The 15,336-nt window shown below is 43.8% G+C and overlaps 1 protein-coding gene across 1 annotated transcript in view; it reads right to left on the reverse strand.

Moving 5' to 3' along the window:
• The window catches only part of LOC124616351 (probable cytochrome P450 6a14), a 114,862-nt gene that overhangs the window by 23,221 nt on the left and 76,305 nt on the right, over nt 1-15,336 (reverse strand). Inside the window, exons 3-4 of the mRNA XM_047144660.1 lie at nt 12,017-12,271; nt 1,821-1,977 (exon numbers count right to left, since the gene is read on the reverse strand). Of these exons, the coding sequence (XP_047000616.1) occupies nt 1,821-1,977; nt 12,017-12,271 (412 nt within the window). The remainder of the gene's footprint in view (nt 1-1,820; nt 1,978-12,016; nt 12,272-15,336) is intronic.

Genomic DNA, 15,336 nt, shown 5'->3' on the forward strand with positions numbered 1-15,336 from the left:
GTCTTGCATGCTTTATCCTCCTCTAAAACGTAGGTCTATAGGACCTGTTCTTTGAAATTGTGCCACTGAATGTCCGTCAGGAAACGTGGTTTCAGCAAGAAGGTGCAACATCTCAACTTGCCGGCCGGAGTGGCCCAGCGGTTCTAGGTGCTACAGTCTGGAACCGCGCGACCGCTACGGTCGCAGGTTCGAACCCTGCCTCGGGCATGGATGTGTGTGATGTCCTTAGGTTAGTTACGTTTAAGTAGTTCTAAGTTCTAGGGGACTAACGACCACAGCAGTTAAGTCCCATAGTGCTCAGAGCCATCTCAACTTCTCACGTGCGGTTCGGAAAGATTTCTGTAGACGATATACAGAATGATGGATAGACCGAGGTAGTCCAGCCGCGTGGCTGCCGTGATCGCCAGATTTGATTCCTATTGACTACTTCTTGTGGGGTCGCATGGCAATTTCCATTTACGAGGCTCCTGGAGGGATAGAGGAAGATCTGCTACCACGAGTTTTGGTCGCTGCACTAGAAATTGAAGATACACCAGGTGGGATGGAGAGGGTGCACCAGAACAAGCTCGTAGGTACACTGTCTGTAACAAAGTTGGTGGTTGTGATATCGAGTCGCTGCTGTAATGCATTAGTATCATTCTGTACGTACAGTATGCTGGGTTCTTTTTCATTTTTCCCACGCCCGGGTTCCCGGGTTCGATTCCCGGCGAGGTCAGGGATTTTCTCTGCCTCGTGATGGCTGGGTGTTGTGTGATGTCCTTAGGTTAGTTAGGTTTAAGTAGTTCTAAGTTCTAGGGGACTGATGACCTTAGATGTTAAGTCCCATAGTGCTCAGAGCCATTTGAACCATTTTCATTTTAGAATGATGTAAACACGTATAAATATTAATACAAACAACTGCGCTTAAATGATACATAGATGTTTCGTTATGTTTCCTTTCGAACTGTTGCATAACAACTGTATTGCGTAGCACATAATTCAGTTCGTCAAGCATCAGTACTGTTCTGTTCATACAATTCGCTGGGTTCTTTTTTGCTTCGGAATAATGAAAACACACAATGTTTAAATGTTAACACAAACAAATGTGCTTACGTGATAAATGAATGTTTCGCTTACTTCAGTTCCAGAAGCAGAAGTGGACAGTTAAGGATCTGAACTGAAATCGTCGTTGAACGGAAACGGACATTGGTTCCTATTCAAAATATTAAGTACACACACCCCACTACAAATCCCAACAGCGCGGTTTAGCCGCGCGGTCTAAGGGTGCCTTTCCACGGTTCGCTCGGCTCTCCCCGTCGGAAGTTCGAGTCCTCTCTTGGGCATGGGTGTGAGTGTTGTCCTTAGCGTAAGTTAGTTTAAAAGTTACATTAAGTAGTATGTAAGCCAAGGGACCGATGACCTCAGCAGTTTTGTCTGATAGGAACTTACCACCACAAATCCTAAATGTTTGTAACGGGAATTTCGAACACCCTGCATATATAAGAGTAACGTAAGGTTGTGTAGACAGATAGTAGCATAAACATCTAGGACTGAACTGAGTGAAAGTAGGTGTAAAGCATTGGTTGAATTCAATAAAGTTTCCGCTTCTCTCCACCAAATCGATACATTATGTCTTCTATAGGATTGATTGAATAAAGATTACGCGAACTTCATTTCCAATTATTTACGACAAATAATCTGCACTTTGAGTCGACATTTTCTTCTGGTTCCTCGTTCTTATTTTCTTTCCCTCATTTTGTTTCAAATAAGCGTTGTAGATATATCTGTGTGTGAGATCGAAGCGCTTGATGTACAAAGAGCGAAATTTGAGAAGTACTTACTTGATCCTGGTGTTTTGTCGGTGCTTTGGTCGTCCCGCAAGTTCATGAGCAACTGCAGGAAGTCTGCTCTCGACACTCCGTGGGAGTCTCGGTATTCGATGGCGTCCTTCACCAAAGTGGTGAAGTACTCATCCACGTCGGGAGATATTGTATGGATCTGCACAGAAAATAAGGCCTAAAGTTAAATATTTTTGTGGGCCTTTAAGTTTTTCCGGGGTATTTAATACTCGACACTGTTTCCATATTCGAACCAATCGTCGTTTACTGCCTAGTTCTACATGTAAACTGGATACATACTGGTCAACTTCAGATTAAGAATCGAAGACTGCTATACAATTATCATGTCGCACTATTTGGTGGCATTCTGTATGTAATAACCGTAAATATGAGCGTAGTAACAAGACTGTCTTCACTACCACGGGTAGTGCTATCCACGGCAAAAATGCGAGAGTCTGATGGGGCCACGTTGTGTGCCAGCCCACCACACACAGAACATCACACTTCCACCATGACTGATGTTCCTGTACGTCATATGGATTGTGTATTCCTACTTCGATTTTGATGCACGGCGAAAATCCGTCAAGTGTGCCAAGAAATAGAGTGACTGGGAAGAACACGACATTAGGTTCAAATCGATCTGAGCACTATGGGACTTAACATCTATGGTCATCAGTCCCCTAGAACTTAGAACTACTTAAACATGTTTCTTTTTGAACTGTCAGGATGATGAGTTAATTTCTGGGTCAGCATGATCCCCAGATTTTCTCACTGTCAGTATCCAGAATATCAAGAATCAACAATTTCTGGGCCAGCTTACTTCACGAGAGGATACAGTGACTTTAGGACATGCTTCCCAACCGAATCACGCATGCATCGACGGCACTGAAATAACATCACATACCCTGTCAATTCTCGAAGTTGCATTTCGTTTCATCCTCCCCTTCTGAGCGTTTATTTATTTATCTATTGGGTGTTTAGCTCAAGTAAAGTGGTAACACTGAATGTCTTTGTGGGAATTGTTGAATCAGAGTAACAAGCAAATTTGAATGTAACGTATAAAAATCTGAGAGAACTATTCTCGGAGTATTGATCACACCATACTCTTAGTCAATTTTCTGCGAGCCACGTGGTTCATAGTATCAACTATGCATTTATTCGTGTGAAAGCAAAAACGTGCACGGTCTTTCCAATGGCGAATACATTACGCCATTACGGAATATCTCGGTCAAAATACTTGGTACATGGTCTCTGCAAAACTGGAATGATTTTACAGATACAGAGTGTCCGAAAGCCTTCGGGGCAAACCTATACAGAAGACAATTCTAAACCGAATATTTTTATCAAAATTTCGAAATTTTATATGTTTATGAAATTTCGACATATTTTTAAATCGCTTGTGTTTGATAACAAACAACTACTTGCCTCATCGACATTAGAGGAACTAATTCAAAATCAGTACACAGTTTCTGTGACCTGTCCACGGGGAAGATGCATGAATTTGCAAACATGCATTTAATGCTTAGTGCTGCAGAATACAAAACGGAAAGCAGAACAAATATGAAGATAAAAGCTTGACAACAGGATTCGTCCTCACTGGAAGATATTTATCGCCGTGGACAACAGCTTACGTGACCTGGATAGCTTATGACACAGAGAAACGATGAAGGTTCTCAAAAAGAAATAGTTCTGGGAGTAAAATTTGAGGAGATGATTGGGAATCGCTTGGGAGATCATTCACCAATAACCAGCTTTCTAGTTGTCCGTGAAACACACACCCTGAAAAATAGAGTACGCCTCCTACTGGTGGGACACGGCGACAGCAGATACCGTAATCGTTAATTTGGAAGGGAAACTCCTTTCCCACGGACAGCGTGATCACCGTATTTCACTTCTACCGAATGTCATGAAGACGTTGATGTATGAACGCCTAGTAGGAATTGAAAGGAAACTTGTTGGTAGGTTCCTAGCTTTCTGTGTCATTGTATAACACAAAACAGGCATATTTGAAATAGTGGTGAAAATATTATGCGCCTATGTAACACATACATTGGCGGTGAGCAATTTGTGAGGATATGAAATGCAACAAACCCATTAGGCTCCGGCTAGCTAGTGCAGGTCGCAGACTGTGAGTCTTGGAGAGGCTACTGATAAAATGTAGTCAGTGCACTAAGTAGATTATTTACAGAACACCCGCAAGTCTTTCGATATTATCAAATTCAGACATAAAGTCTGTAAATTATCCATGATCATATTGTGGCACTTAAAAATAAGATCTACCTTGATCACACTTTTTTTCCTCTCTCTCCTTTTTTTTTTTTTTTTTTTTTTTTTTTTTTTTTTTTTTTTTTTTTTTTTGTAATCCACTATTAGCGGTTTCGGCTACTGCCCTCTTCAGATCTGTTACAAATAAAAAACAGTCATGTAACCAACTAAGTTCTACTAACTGAAGCAAAATCTATAACAGGTCTGGTGATACATCAGAAAAATAAAATATTTATTTGATTAATAGTCATGCATACCAGCCACACACATCATAAAATATTCTGATGTACATATTAACGTCAAAATCTATACCTGGGGATATATTAAGTGCTGGTGCCTCTCTGGGGGACATAACCTTGAAGTAGCACTGTCCGTGTGCATGGAGAGGCTTGTGTGTTAGTGTGAAGCTGAGGCTAGGCTAGCTGTGGGAACCGACGGTCAGTAAGGTCTTCGCCGATGAACCAGACTAAGTATGGCCCACAACGACCTCTCATCCCACATCCATTCCTTGTCCTTTCCCAACTCCTCAGTACTCAATCCAAGGTGTGATGCGGTCCGAGGGGTGCGTGGCACATGGGAATATGAGTCGTGAAAGGAGCCTCAGGGATCCAGGCGACCTCCCTGAATAATTAGCCTTGCACCGCATGGAGTTTCCGTGGTGTGGACCGGTTAGATCCCTAACTCCCATGGCACCAAAATGACACATAAAATAGCAATACTGAAGGGCAAGTTAAGACCTCAGACACCCAAACAACGTGGCTGGAACTGATGGAAAACATCCCCTCAGCTAAACAGGAGGAGAGATCTGTTCAAGAAATGGAAATGATTACCAAGAAGTTGGACCAGATTAAGATCAAAGACTTGTGTGGGGTTCAGAGGAGGAAACTTCTTAGAGATCAAAATTTAATGGAATGAAAAGAGTGGCTTCCTCAACAAAAGTGGACGGGACTAAAAGGGCTTGAGCCCAAGACCTCCGAGGAAAGACTGTCCCAGGGCGTAGGGAGTGTACAAACCCCTTCCACACCGAGGGCAGGCAGTAAGAAAACAAGGGAGGGATCTAAGACTTCCACTTCTCAGGATAAGTGTATCCAGAAAAAGTTGAAGCAAGAAATAGGGAAATACACCTATAGTACTGCAGTCTCGGTTTTTAGCATGGTGGTTATCCAGCAAGGCTATCCACTGGTCAAGATCACCTCACAGCAGGAGGAGCTTGTGCAGATGGCCCTCTTTGAGAAGATTGGAGGGGGGGGGGGGGGGCACTGGTCCAGGACCCAAATTCAGGAGAGTCTATCTGGATCACAGTGCTCTTATCTTTGTCTGTGAGGGGGTGGGTACAGTGGACAGGCTTAATCAAAAGGTGCCCCTAATACCAACGTGGGAGGATGCAAATCTGCTGGTAAAGACAGCGACTGAGCTCTTCGAGACAGCAAAGATTTTAATCTGGGTGCCAAAACTCCTTATGATACCTCTCCAGAGTCTTTGAGAAAATAGGGTCTCAAAACATGAAAGTCTCGACAGAGGGTTGGAAGGTAACCAACCGGAAGGCTGCATCAAACAACGAAACCCCTGTGGTGGAAGCCAGAGAGAAGTCCTTGAAGGCAATGCGAGAATGGTACCTGAGACTATTCTTGGGGTTCTCACAGGTTGCAATCAGGGTAATCAAAGACATCAGAAGCGACAATGGCGGCAAGATGGAGCCTGAATGTGCTGGAGATAAATCTGCAACACAGTAAAGTGGCCACTGCTGCCGTGAGTCGTCTTCTGGGAAGACAAGAAGTGGGCAGAGCCTTGATTCAGGAACACTATTTATATAAAGGGGATGTATCGGGTTCCAGTGGCACTAGAGATAATCTGGTTTATGCTAGAAATATAAGAAACTCCAGAACGTGCATTTACGTAAAAAAAATGGAATTCCTTTGATGTCGATGGCGGACTTTTGTTCTAGGGACTTAGTGACCATCAGGATGCGGCAGCGTGAGGAAGGTATCACGAGGGAGTTTGTAATGACCTCAGAATGCCTTCCTTACGAGGACAGTGCTCCTCCTTCACAGGAGGTGAGGAGACTGATGGAAGCCTGTGCACAACAGAGGGACCAACTACTGGTGGGATGCGATTCTAATGCACACAACTGTGGGGCAGCACTGACACCAACAGTAGAGGTGAGTACAGTCTACAATTTCTTCTAGCTAATAACTTTGAGATCTTCAATAAGGGCACAGAACCTACATTCAGGAATATAATAAGGGAAGAGGTAATTGACATAACCTTCAGTTCCACTTTGAGGGGTAGTTATGTCAAACAATGGGATGTGGCTCTAGGGCCATCCTCGTCAGACCATATGTATATTGAGCTCGAGGTTGAAATGGGCATTAAACAGACCATGTCCTATAGGAATCCCAGAAAAATTGACTGGCAGGCGTACAGGAGGGACCTCAACTAAAGCCTATCGGAAGTCGGTACTTCGATGCTTTGATAAGTAATCCGGTAGAGTTTGAGAAGGTATCAGAGGCACTGACCTCTGCCATCATGACCTCATACCATGACAACTGCTCAGTCACCAAGAAGTGCAAGAATAGGAAAGTATCCTGGTGGAACAACAACCTGGAATCACAGTTGAAACTGCTAAAGACTGTTTAACCTTGCAAGAAGGTCAAATACAATCTTGTAATTTAGCAAGCAAAGCAGGCGTCCTGGAAGGTATTCTGTGGGGAGGTAGAGGATACGGTTGTTCAGGCCAGACTTCATAAAATCCTCAGTATGATACCAACTTACCCAGGAAGAACTTTAAGGAAAGAGGATGAGCAGTATACAAGGAAAGTACATGAAACGCACATGAAGCTCAGGACTCATTTTCCTCAATGTACTCTGAGAGACAACATAGACCAGGAAGAGTTCTCTGTGAGATATCATTTTTAGTTATTCGAAGGGAGGACTGGGAATCTGCCAGAGAATGTGTTAACCATAGTAAAATTCAGTGGGTGGTGGGAACATTCCAACTGTTCAAGTCACCTGGCCCAGATGGAATTTTTACAGAGCTCTTGCAACAAGCAGGAGTGAACTTCACAAGATTCCTATGCATGTTATTTAGAGTTAGCCTAGCAGTAGGAATCATTCCTAACGTCTGGGGTGCAATGAAGGTTGTCTTCATTCCAAAGCCAGGGAGAATTGATCATACCAAGGCCAAGGCTATGAGGCCAATCAGTCTGTCCTCCTTTTCTCTTAAAACATTAGACAAACTGGTCAACGTGCGTGTTAGGGAGAGGAGGTTAACTGGGGTCCGTTTACACATAAACCAAGATACATACAACCAGAAAAATCGTGTGAAAATGCACTCCACCATCTTGTTGGGAAGGTGGAGAAATCTCTACACTATCAGGAAATAGCCCTCTGCATGTTCTTGGACATCGAAGGGGGTCTTAGCAACACGACCTTTGGATCCATGGTTAAGGCAGCAGAGGTGCATGGCTTGGAGATCACCGTTTACAGGTGGATTAGAGCCATACTTAGAGGTAGAAAGGTAGAAGCCACCGTGATGCAACAAAAAATGGTAATCAGCACCACCAGAGGCAGTCCACAAGGAGGGGTCCTGTTCCCTCTACTGCGCGGAACCTTGTGGTGAATGAACTCACTGTAGAATTAAATTATAGACAGTACTTTTGCCCGGGATACGCAGACGATCTTGTTATAGTAGTACTTCGCAAATTTTCAAGTAAAGTCAGAGCTATGGCACACACTACATTTGTGGTGTCAGCGCCAGACACCACACTTGCTAGGTGGTAGCCTTTAAATCGGCCGCGGTTCGTTATACGTCGAACCCGCGTGTCGCCAATATCAGTGATTGCAGACCGAGCTCCGCCACACGGCAGGTCTCGCCTAGAGACTCCCTAGCAATCGCCTCAGTTGTACAGCCGACCTTGCTAGCGATGGTTCACTGACTACATACGCTCTCATTTGCAGAGACGACAGTTTAGCATAGCCATCAGCTACGTCATTTGCTACGACTTAGCAAGGCGGCATATTCCGTTACTATGTATCCGGAACAGATAATATTGTGAATCATGTACCGTCAAGAGCGACGTTCATCATTAATGGATTAAAGTTAAGTATCAAACTAATTACGTCCGCTTTCTGAATTCTAAATCCTTGTCATGTTCCAGACCTCACGTCAGTATAGTTCTTCCCTCCTTACGCCAGCCTGCGTGAGCTAAAACGCGTGCATTTCGGCCTCCTCAAGTAAAACGGTGTTGGCTCTTCTACCAACACAACAGCATTATGCAAAATTGGTGCAGGAAACAGGATCTAGGGGTCAGTCCTAAGAAGACTGCTATAGTACCATTTACGAGGAAGCAGATCCAACACTCATATTGGAATATCAAGCTTCCCGATGAAACTCCACCAATGCAGGGGATAGTGAAATATCTTGGAGTAACCTTCGATGAGAAACTATTGTGGACCCCTCACGTAAGGAGCACCTATTCCATGGCGAAAGGTACTCTAATGAATATGGGAGAGCTTGTGGTAAAACCTGGGCCTTAAGCCCCAAGGGTGTGTACTGCATATACTCTGCGGTGGTACGACTTATGATCACTTATGGGCCTACAGTGTGTTGGAAAAAGGTAGAACAGCAGGTAGCTGCTAAGGAGATTGTAAAGGTACAGAGACTGGCCTGCTTAGCTATTACAGGCAGAATTAACGACACATCCACTGCTGGGATGGGTACCATGCTGAACATGCCCCCATTACTCCTATGGGTACAGATGGAGGCAGCAGGTGGAGCACACAGGTTAAAGACTGGAAAAAACTGGGACTCACTGGGATAGCCAGGAGGCTCTCACACTAAAATACAGAGCGAGACAGACTTAGGTATGGTTGGTCAAATGCCGGCCGACTATATAATAACTCCCATCTGCTTCAGTAAGCCTTTCAATGTAGTAATTGGAAGTAGAGAGCTCTGGGAGAATAAATTTCGACACCGTACTGGGGACATAGTCTGGAGCACTGACGGTTCGAAAACAGACCAAGATGTTGGGGCCGGGATGTATGGAGTGCAGCCAAGGCTTGAGAGTGCAGTCTCTCTAGGGAAGATGGCCACTGTGTTTCAAGCAGAAATATCTTCCATCAGGGTGTGTGTGTGTGTGGAGGAGAATTTGCGGAGATGCTACAGAGGTTTATTCAGACAGTCAAGCAGCCCTGAAAGCACTGGCAGCCTCTGCAACAAGACCAAAGATCGTGGCAGAATGCCACAAAGTCCTTGTAGTTCTTGGGGAAAGCAGTAGGGTAAACCTATTTTGGGTCCCTGGTCACTCAGGGATTAGTAGTAATGAGTAAACTTGTAGGTTTGCCAGGATAGGGACGATGACATCATTTATTGAACCAGAACCTGTCCTGATAATCACCAAGGCGATGAACAAAATAAAACTACGAGGCTGAACAAGGAGACAGCATGTAGAATATTAGGCTAAAGTCCAAAAAGCAATAACGGCGTGGTATTGATGCCGAAGCTATGTTCTAAGAGAATTATCTCAATCTTGAGCTTAAACAGGAGAGAAATGAAACTCATGATTGGACTATTGACAGGTCATGGGAATTTCAAAAAAACACCACATACAATGGGGATAATAGAATAAGACTCCAAATGTAGGATGTGTGGTGTGGGCGAGGAAACCGCATCACATTTGATCTTCGAACGCGAGGCATTGGAGATTAAGAGACACATAATATTCGTATCAACCAGACCTGAAGAAATTATGTCTGGAAAAGCACTGGTAAAGGGCCTCCTAGAACTGTTCAATGGCATCCGTTAGCTTTGCTGGAGACACAGGGAATGATACGGCACAATAAACTCTGTTTCGGTGCGGGCAGCAGAGGGCTTGACCAATGTTGTTTTTGCTTCCCTGATAAAATCAAATTACATCAAATCAAAACTGCTGGTGACGGGCAGGATACGTCTCGTATTTATAGAAATATCTGAGGCTAGCGGAGGGCACTACAGCTAGAGAACATGACTAACCAAGTCGTAAATTTAATAGCTAGAGTGCAATTTGAGTAGTCGTTTATTAAAATTACTTCACAAGGCAATATGAGCGTCTAACAATAAAACTCCAACTAACATACAAAATATAGAGTTAGATCCATACTTAAAATACACATAAAAGGTGTAAAGAGAAATAATGGAAAGCTCCTGGCTAGCAAAATCAATAACACCAAAGCAAAAGCCAGTTGCTCAAGTTGAACCCCACACCAAGAAGAACAGGGCATATTAATCACAGGTTTGTTAGGAAATCGTGGTGGCAATATCGAAAAACCTGAGCAGGCAGATGCTTGAGGATGGGTGCCAAGTATTCCGAGAAAACAAAACATCAATCGTTCAAGAACCGGTATAAAAGGAGGAATCAAGCTACATACTGCCGCTTCCCAGGGTGGACCGCGAAGACTTGATTGGATGAATTAAAATGTACCTTCGCTCGCCATATGGGAAGAAATCGTAATATGTGGTAAAATGGGAAGTACCCTCTTCTATGTTCTTCACAGTGGTTAGCAGATATGTATGTAGATGTAGACCATTTGAGATAAGCTTGTGTTATTGCTGTAAGCTATAAGTTATTCATGGCAATAAAACAAGTTATTAATTTACATTTTCCCGACGTACTGGCGGCTGGAACAGCGATCAATACAACAGAAAAATGTATTTGTTCTATTCGGTAGTCAAGATTTCTAATTTTCCTTAGTAGCTACAGATTTAGGTGCACAGTACCATCCTCAGGCCACCGTACGATCAAAAAAAATCGTAGTCCATAGTTAAAATAATAATCTAAGAAACATTTACAAATATTTTTTCTCTTTGATAGAAAAGTAGAGAGAAACTCTAAATTATATAGGTAGCTCCTTAGCCTGGCACACAGTCATCTCACTTCCGAGGTAGGTGTGTCAGGTACTAAGAGAAAAGATCAAAGCTATGCTTTAAATATACATAATCTTCGGCCAGCTTTAGTAAAAGTGCTCCCAATGTACGCAGATTCTTTTTTCTTAAAGAGACACCATAAAAACATACAAAAGAAAAAAGTGGCATCAAATGTGAAGTTTACGCTATTACATAACAAAACAGTGAATAAAACAGTCACCACTGTAAAAAACGTCAAAATCAAAATAGCTAATCAAGGCAGACATGTTTACATTCACCGTCTGTATACGGTGACCTGACCACGGGGACCAGCGGCACAATATGGCTGAGCGGTACTCTTCAGCTGTTAGCTGGTAACCTTTGGCCGCTTTATCACTGTCGCGTTTATCGCAGCAGTTCCCATGTGCACATTTGGGCCTTCGTCGGCTGCGCATCGCCTTTTTAATTTCCTACCATTAGTATCTTATCTCATAGTATTAGGTTACGATTCCGTAATACCCTCTGACACTAAAGCGACACAGTATGTGTAAGTGATAACTCCTTGTTTTGTCAATATGTCATTAACAACTAAAGACATTCGCCGACCGACAGCTTTCAAGGACAGGCGTGTTCCGAATGGCTGACTGCTGGCTACAAGGCAGTGCGATGAGCGACCTACGATCGTGAGGAATGCGGTCAACGTGTCCTCAATCTGTGTTATCGCTATTGCCAGTAGACGCATCGTAATTATGCCGCTGCTCCTTTATTCAAGCAGCTTCTCATCTAGCCCCATGAGGCTGAGTGGACCCCGTTCCAGATCTACGAAACTCAGAAAAAATTGAGGCGATACCGGGAATCGAGCCAGGGTCCTTCCGCAATGAAGGCAGTTACGGAGGCAGGCGTCAATGATGTTTTGCGTTTAATATGGAAATAATAACTGTACTTTTTAGTGAACCAGAGACATGACAATCGTGTCAGCTCCTCGGGTTAGCAGAGCACAACCTTCGGCAAACAATATCTTAATGCACCGGGGTACGATCAGTCGACCACTCACCCGAAAGGTGTTGGCAATAGAGGGGAATATGTTGCAGAAGGTACCGATGAGGCCTCGGGCGGGCGTGGGGACGAAGAGGCGGCGCGCCCACTTGCGGAACTCCTGGTCCGGGTTCTGCAGGCTGTGCGTCTCGAGGCCGAAGGCGCAGGAAGCGATGACGTCAGTGCCGTAGCGAGCCAGCAGGTCGAAGAACTCCACGTCTCTGGAGCCAGCACCCATCACCTCCACCAGCTCGCGGGCGCACTTCTCCAGCGTCTGCAACAGACAGTGGATTGTTTCTTGTTTCTCAAATATGATTTTTAGGGTTCTGTACCTCAATCTGCAAAAACGGAATTCTTACAGGATGACTCTATTGTCCGTCTGTCTCTCTGTCTCAAAAATGGTTTAAATGGCTCTGAGCACTATGGGACTTAACAGCGGAGGTCATCAGTCCCCTAGAACTTAGAACTATTTATTTATTTATTTATTTATTGCTCCGTGGGACCAAATTAAGGAGAAGTCTTCATGGTCATGGAACGAGTCAATACATGAAATTATAACACGATAGTAGAAACAGATAAAATGAAATATAAGAAACATATTCAGGCGACAATTCTTAAGTTTAAATAAAGAAAATCAACAATGTAACACTGGAATTTGCTTAATTTTTCAGCTCATCCAGGAGCTCCTCGACAGAATAGAAGGACTGAGCCATGAGGAAACTCTTCAGTTTAGACTTAAAAGTGTTTGGGCTACTGCTAAGATTTTTGAGTTCTTGCGGTGGCTTATTGAAAATAGATGCAGCAGAATATTGTACTCATTTCTGCACAAGAGTCAAGGAAGTGCATTCCACATGCAGATTTGATTTCTGCCTAGTATTAACTGAGTGAAAGCTACTAACTCTTGGGAATAAGCTAATATTGCTAACAACAAACGACACTAAAGACAATATATACTGTGAGGGCAATGTTAGAATTCCCAGACTATTGAATAGGGATCGACAAGAGTTTCTCGAACTTTCACCACACATAGCTCTAACAGCCTGTTTTTGAGCCAAAAATACCCTTTTGAATCAGAAGAATTACCCCAAAAAATAATACCATATGACATAAGCGTATGAAAATATGCGAAGTACTTTTCGTGTTGAACTTATTTCAGATACTGTACTACTTAAACCTAACTAACCTAAGGACATCACACACATTCATGCCCGAGGCAGGATTCGAACCTGCGACCGTAGCGGTCGCGCGGTTGCAGACTGTAGCGCCTAGAACTGCTCGGCCACTCCGGCCGGCTGTCTGTCTGTCTGACCGACCGTTAAAAACCTTTTTTCTGAGGAAGAGGCAGACGTACCAAGTTGAAATGTATGTCCAGTACTAAGATCTGTAGCCCCTTAGCGTTGTAATAAATGTAACCAAAAGATATGGACATCCATATCACATATTTCGATCCTCGCATATTCACTCATAAAAACATGTAACTTAGTTCCCATTAACCTAGAATCATGAAATTCGGCAAGATGCAAGGTTTCACAGTGCACTTAAAGAGAAAAAAATCCGAATAGTTTTCATTTGAAATCCTGTCGCACGAAAAAAGTTTTCATTTGTTATCCGTCTATCTGCCTGTTCGTCCGTCTGCTAAGAGCCCTTTTTCTCAGGAACGAATTGCCGTACCGAGTCCCAAGGCGTTGTACAAAATCTAAGATTCTACTTCAATGCAATCAGAAATAGGCCATTTATACCACAAATTTTGATATTTTTACAGTATCAGTATCGATAACAGGCGAAGACCGTTGATATTCTTGATTCCCAGGATGAATATTATTATTAACACAGAAACTGCCTTGTTTTATTAAAAACGAAGGACTCTGCCCCTTTACCTATAATTTCTGCGATTTCATCCACTCCAAAGTGATACTCTTTGTATTTTCCTCCGATGGCTCTGATTACAGTTTAGTCACTGGCCATTGCAAAAGTCCAGGCAGAAGGTACTCAACGAACAGTACACATAAAGAAACGCCAGTTTCCGGCACTCAACAATTTTATAGCTACGTTCGGGTGTTAGTTCACTTGTCCTTATTGTGGTGTCACCGCCAGACACCACACTTGCTAGGTGGTAGCCTTTAAATCGGCCGCGGTCCGTTAGTATACGTCGGACCCGCATGTCGCCACTATCAGTGATTGCAGACCGAGCGCCGCCACACGCCAGGTCTAGAGAGTCTTCCTAGCACTCGCCCCAGTTGTACAGCCGACTTTGCTAGCGATGGTTCAGTGACAAATTACGCTCTCATTTGCCGAAACGATAGTTAACATAGCCTTCAGCTGCGTCATTTGCGGCGACCTAGCAAGGCGCCATTACCAGTTACTATTGATGCTGTAAAACATGTACCGTCAAGAGCGATGTTCACCAATTATGGATTAAAGTTGAGTATTCCAGCAGCTACGTACTATTTTTGTTAGTCTCATTACCTTGTCCTGTTCCAGACCTCACGCCAGCCTGCGTGAGCTTAAACGCGTGCCTTTCGGCTTCTCCTCCTAGTGGATTGGCTGTCTTGCCAGTCCACAACACTTATGTTGTAAGCAGTTCATACAGCGTACATGACAAGACACTGGCCTTCATGGCATTTCCTTCTGTTCTAGCTGTGGTGTCCCCGCCAGACACCACACTTGCTAGGTGGTAGCCTTTAAATCGGCCGCGGTCCGTTAGTATACGTCGGACCCGCGTGTCGCCACTCCCTAGCACTCGCCCCAGTTGTACAGCCGACTTTGCTAGCGATGGTTCACTGTCTACATACGCTCTCATTTGCCGAGACGACAGTTTAGCATAGCCATCAGCTACGTCATTCCCTCCGACCTAGCAAGGCGCCATATTCAGTTACTATTCTGAACAGATAATATTGTGAATCATGTACCGTCAAGAGCGACGTTCATCATTAATGGATTAAAGTTAAGTATCAAACTAATTACGTCCGCTTTCTGAATCCTCATTCCTTGTCATGTTTCAGACCTCACGTCAGTGTAGTTCTTTCCTCTTCACGCCAGCCTGCGTGAGATAAACGCGTGCATTTCGGCCTCCTCTAGTAACACGGTGTTGGCTCTTCTGCCAATTACAACACTAGCCTTTGCCCGTTCACGCTAGGAAGCGCAACTTCCCGCTACACCTGGACGCAGGGCCAACTGCTACTGTTTCAGAATTTCGTTAAATCTAAACTACTACCTTTAGCAATGACTGTTCTGTTAACCCCTGATAGAATATTTTGTACATTATGAATGAAAATACACACGACACTGGCGTAATATTCGATAATGCAATATTCTACAATAGAATGTTACAACAGTGTC

Source organism: Schistocerca americana, chromosome 5 (genome assembly GCF_021461395.2).
Source record: "Schistocerca americana isolate TAMUIC-IGC-003095 chromosome 5, iqSchAmer2.1, whole genome shotgun sequence".
Classification (NCBI taxonomy): domain Eukaryota; kingdom Metazoa; phylum Arthropoda; class Insecta; order Orthoptera; family Acrididae; genus Schistocerca; species Schistocerca americana.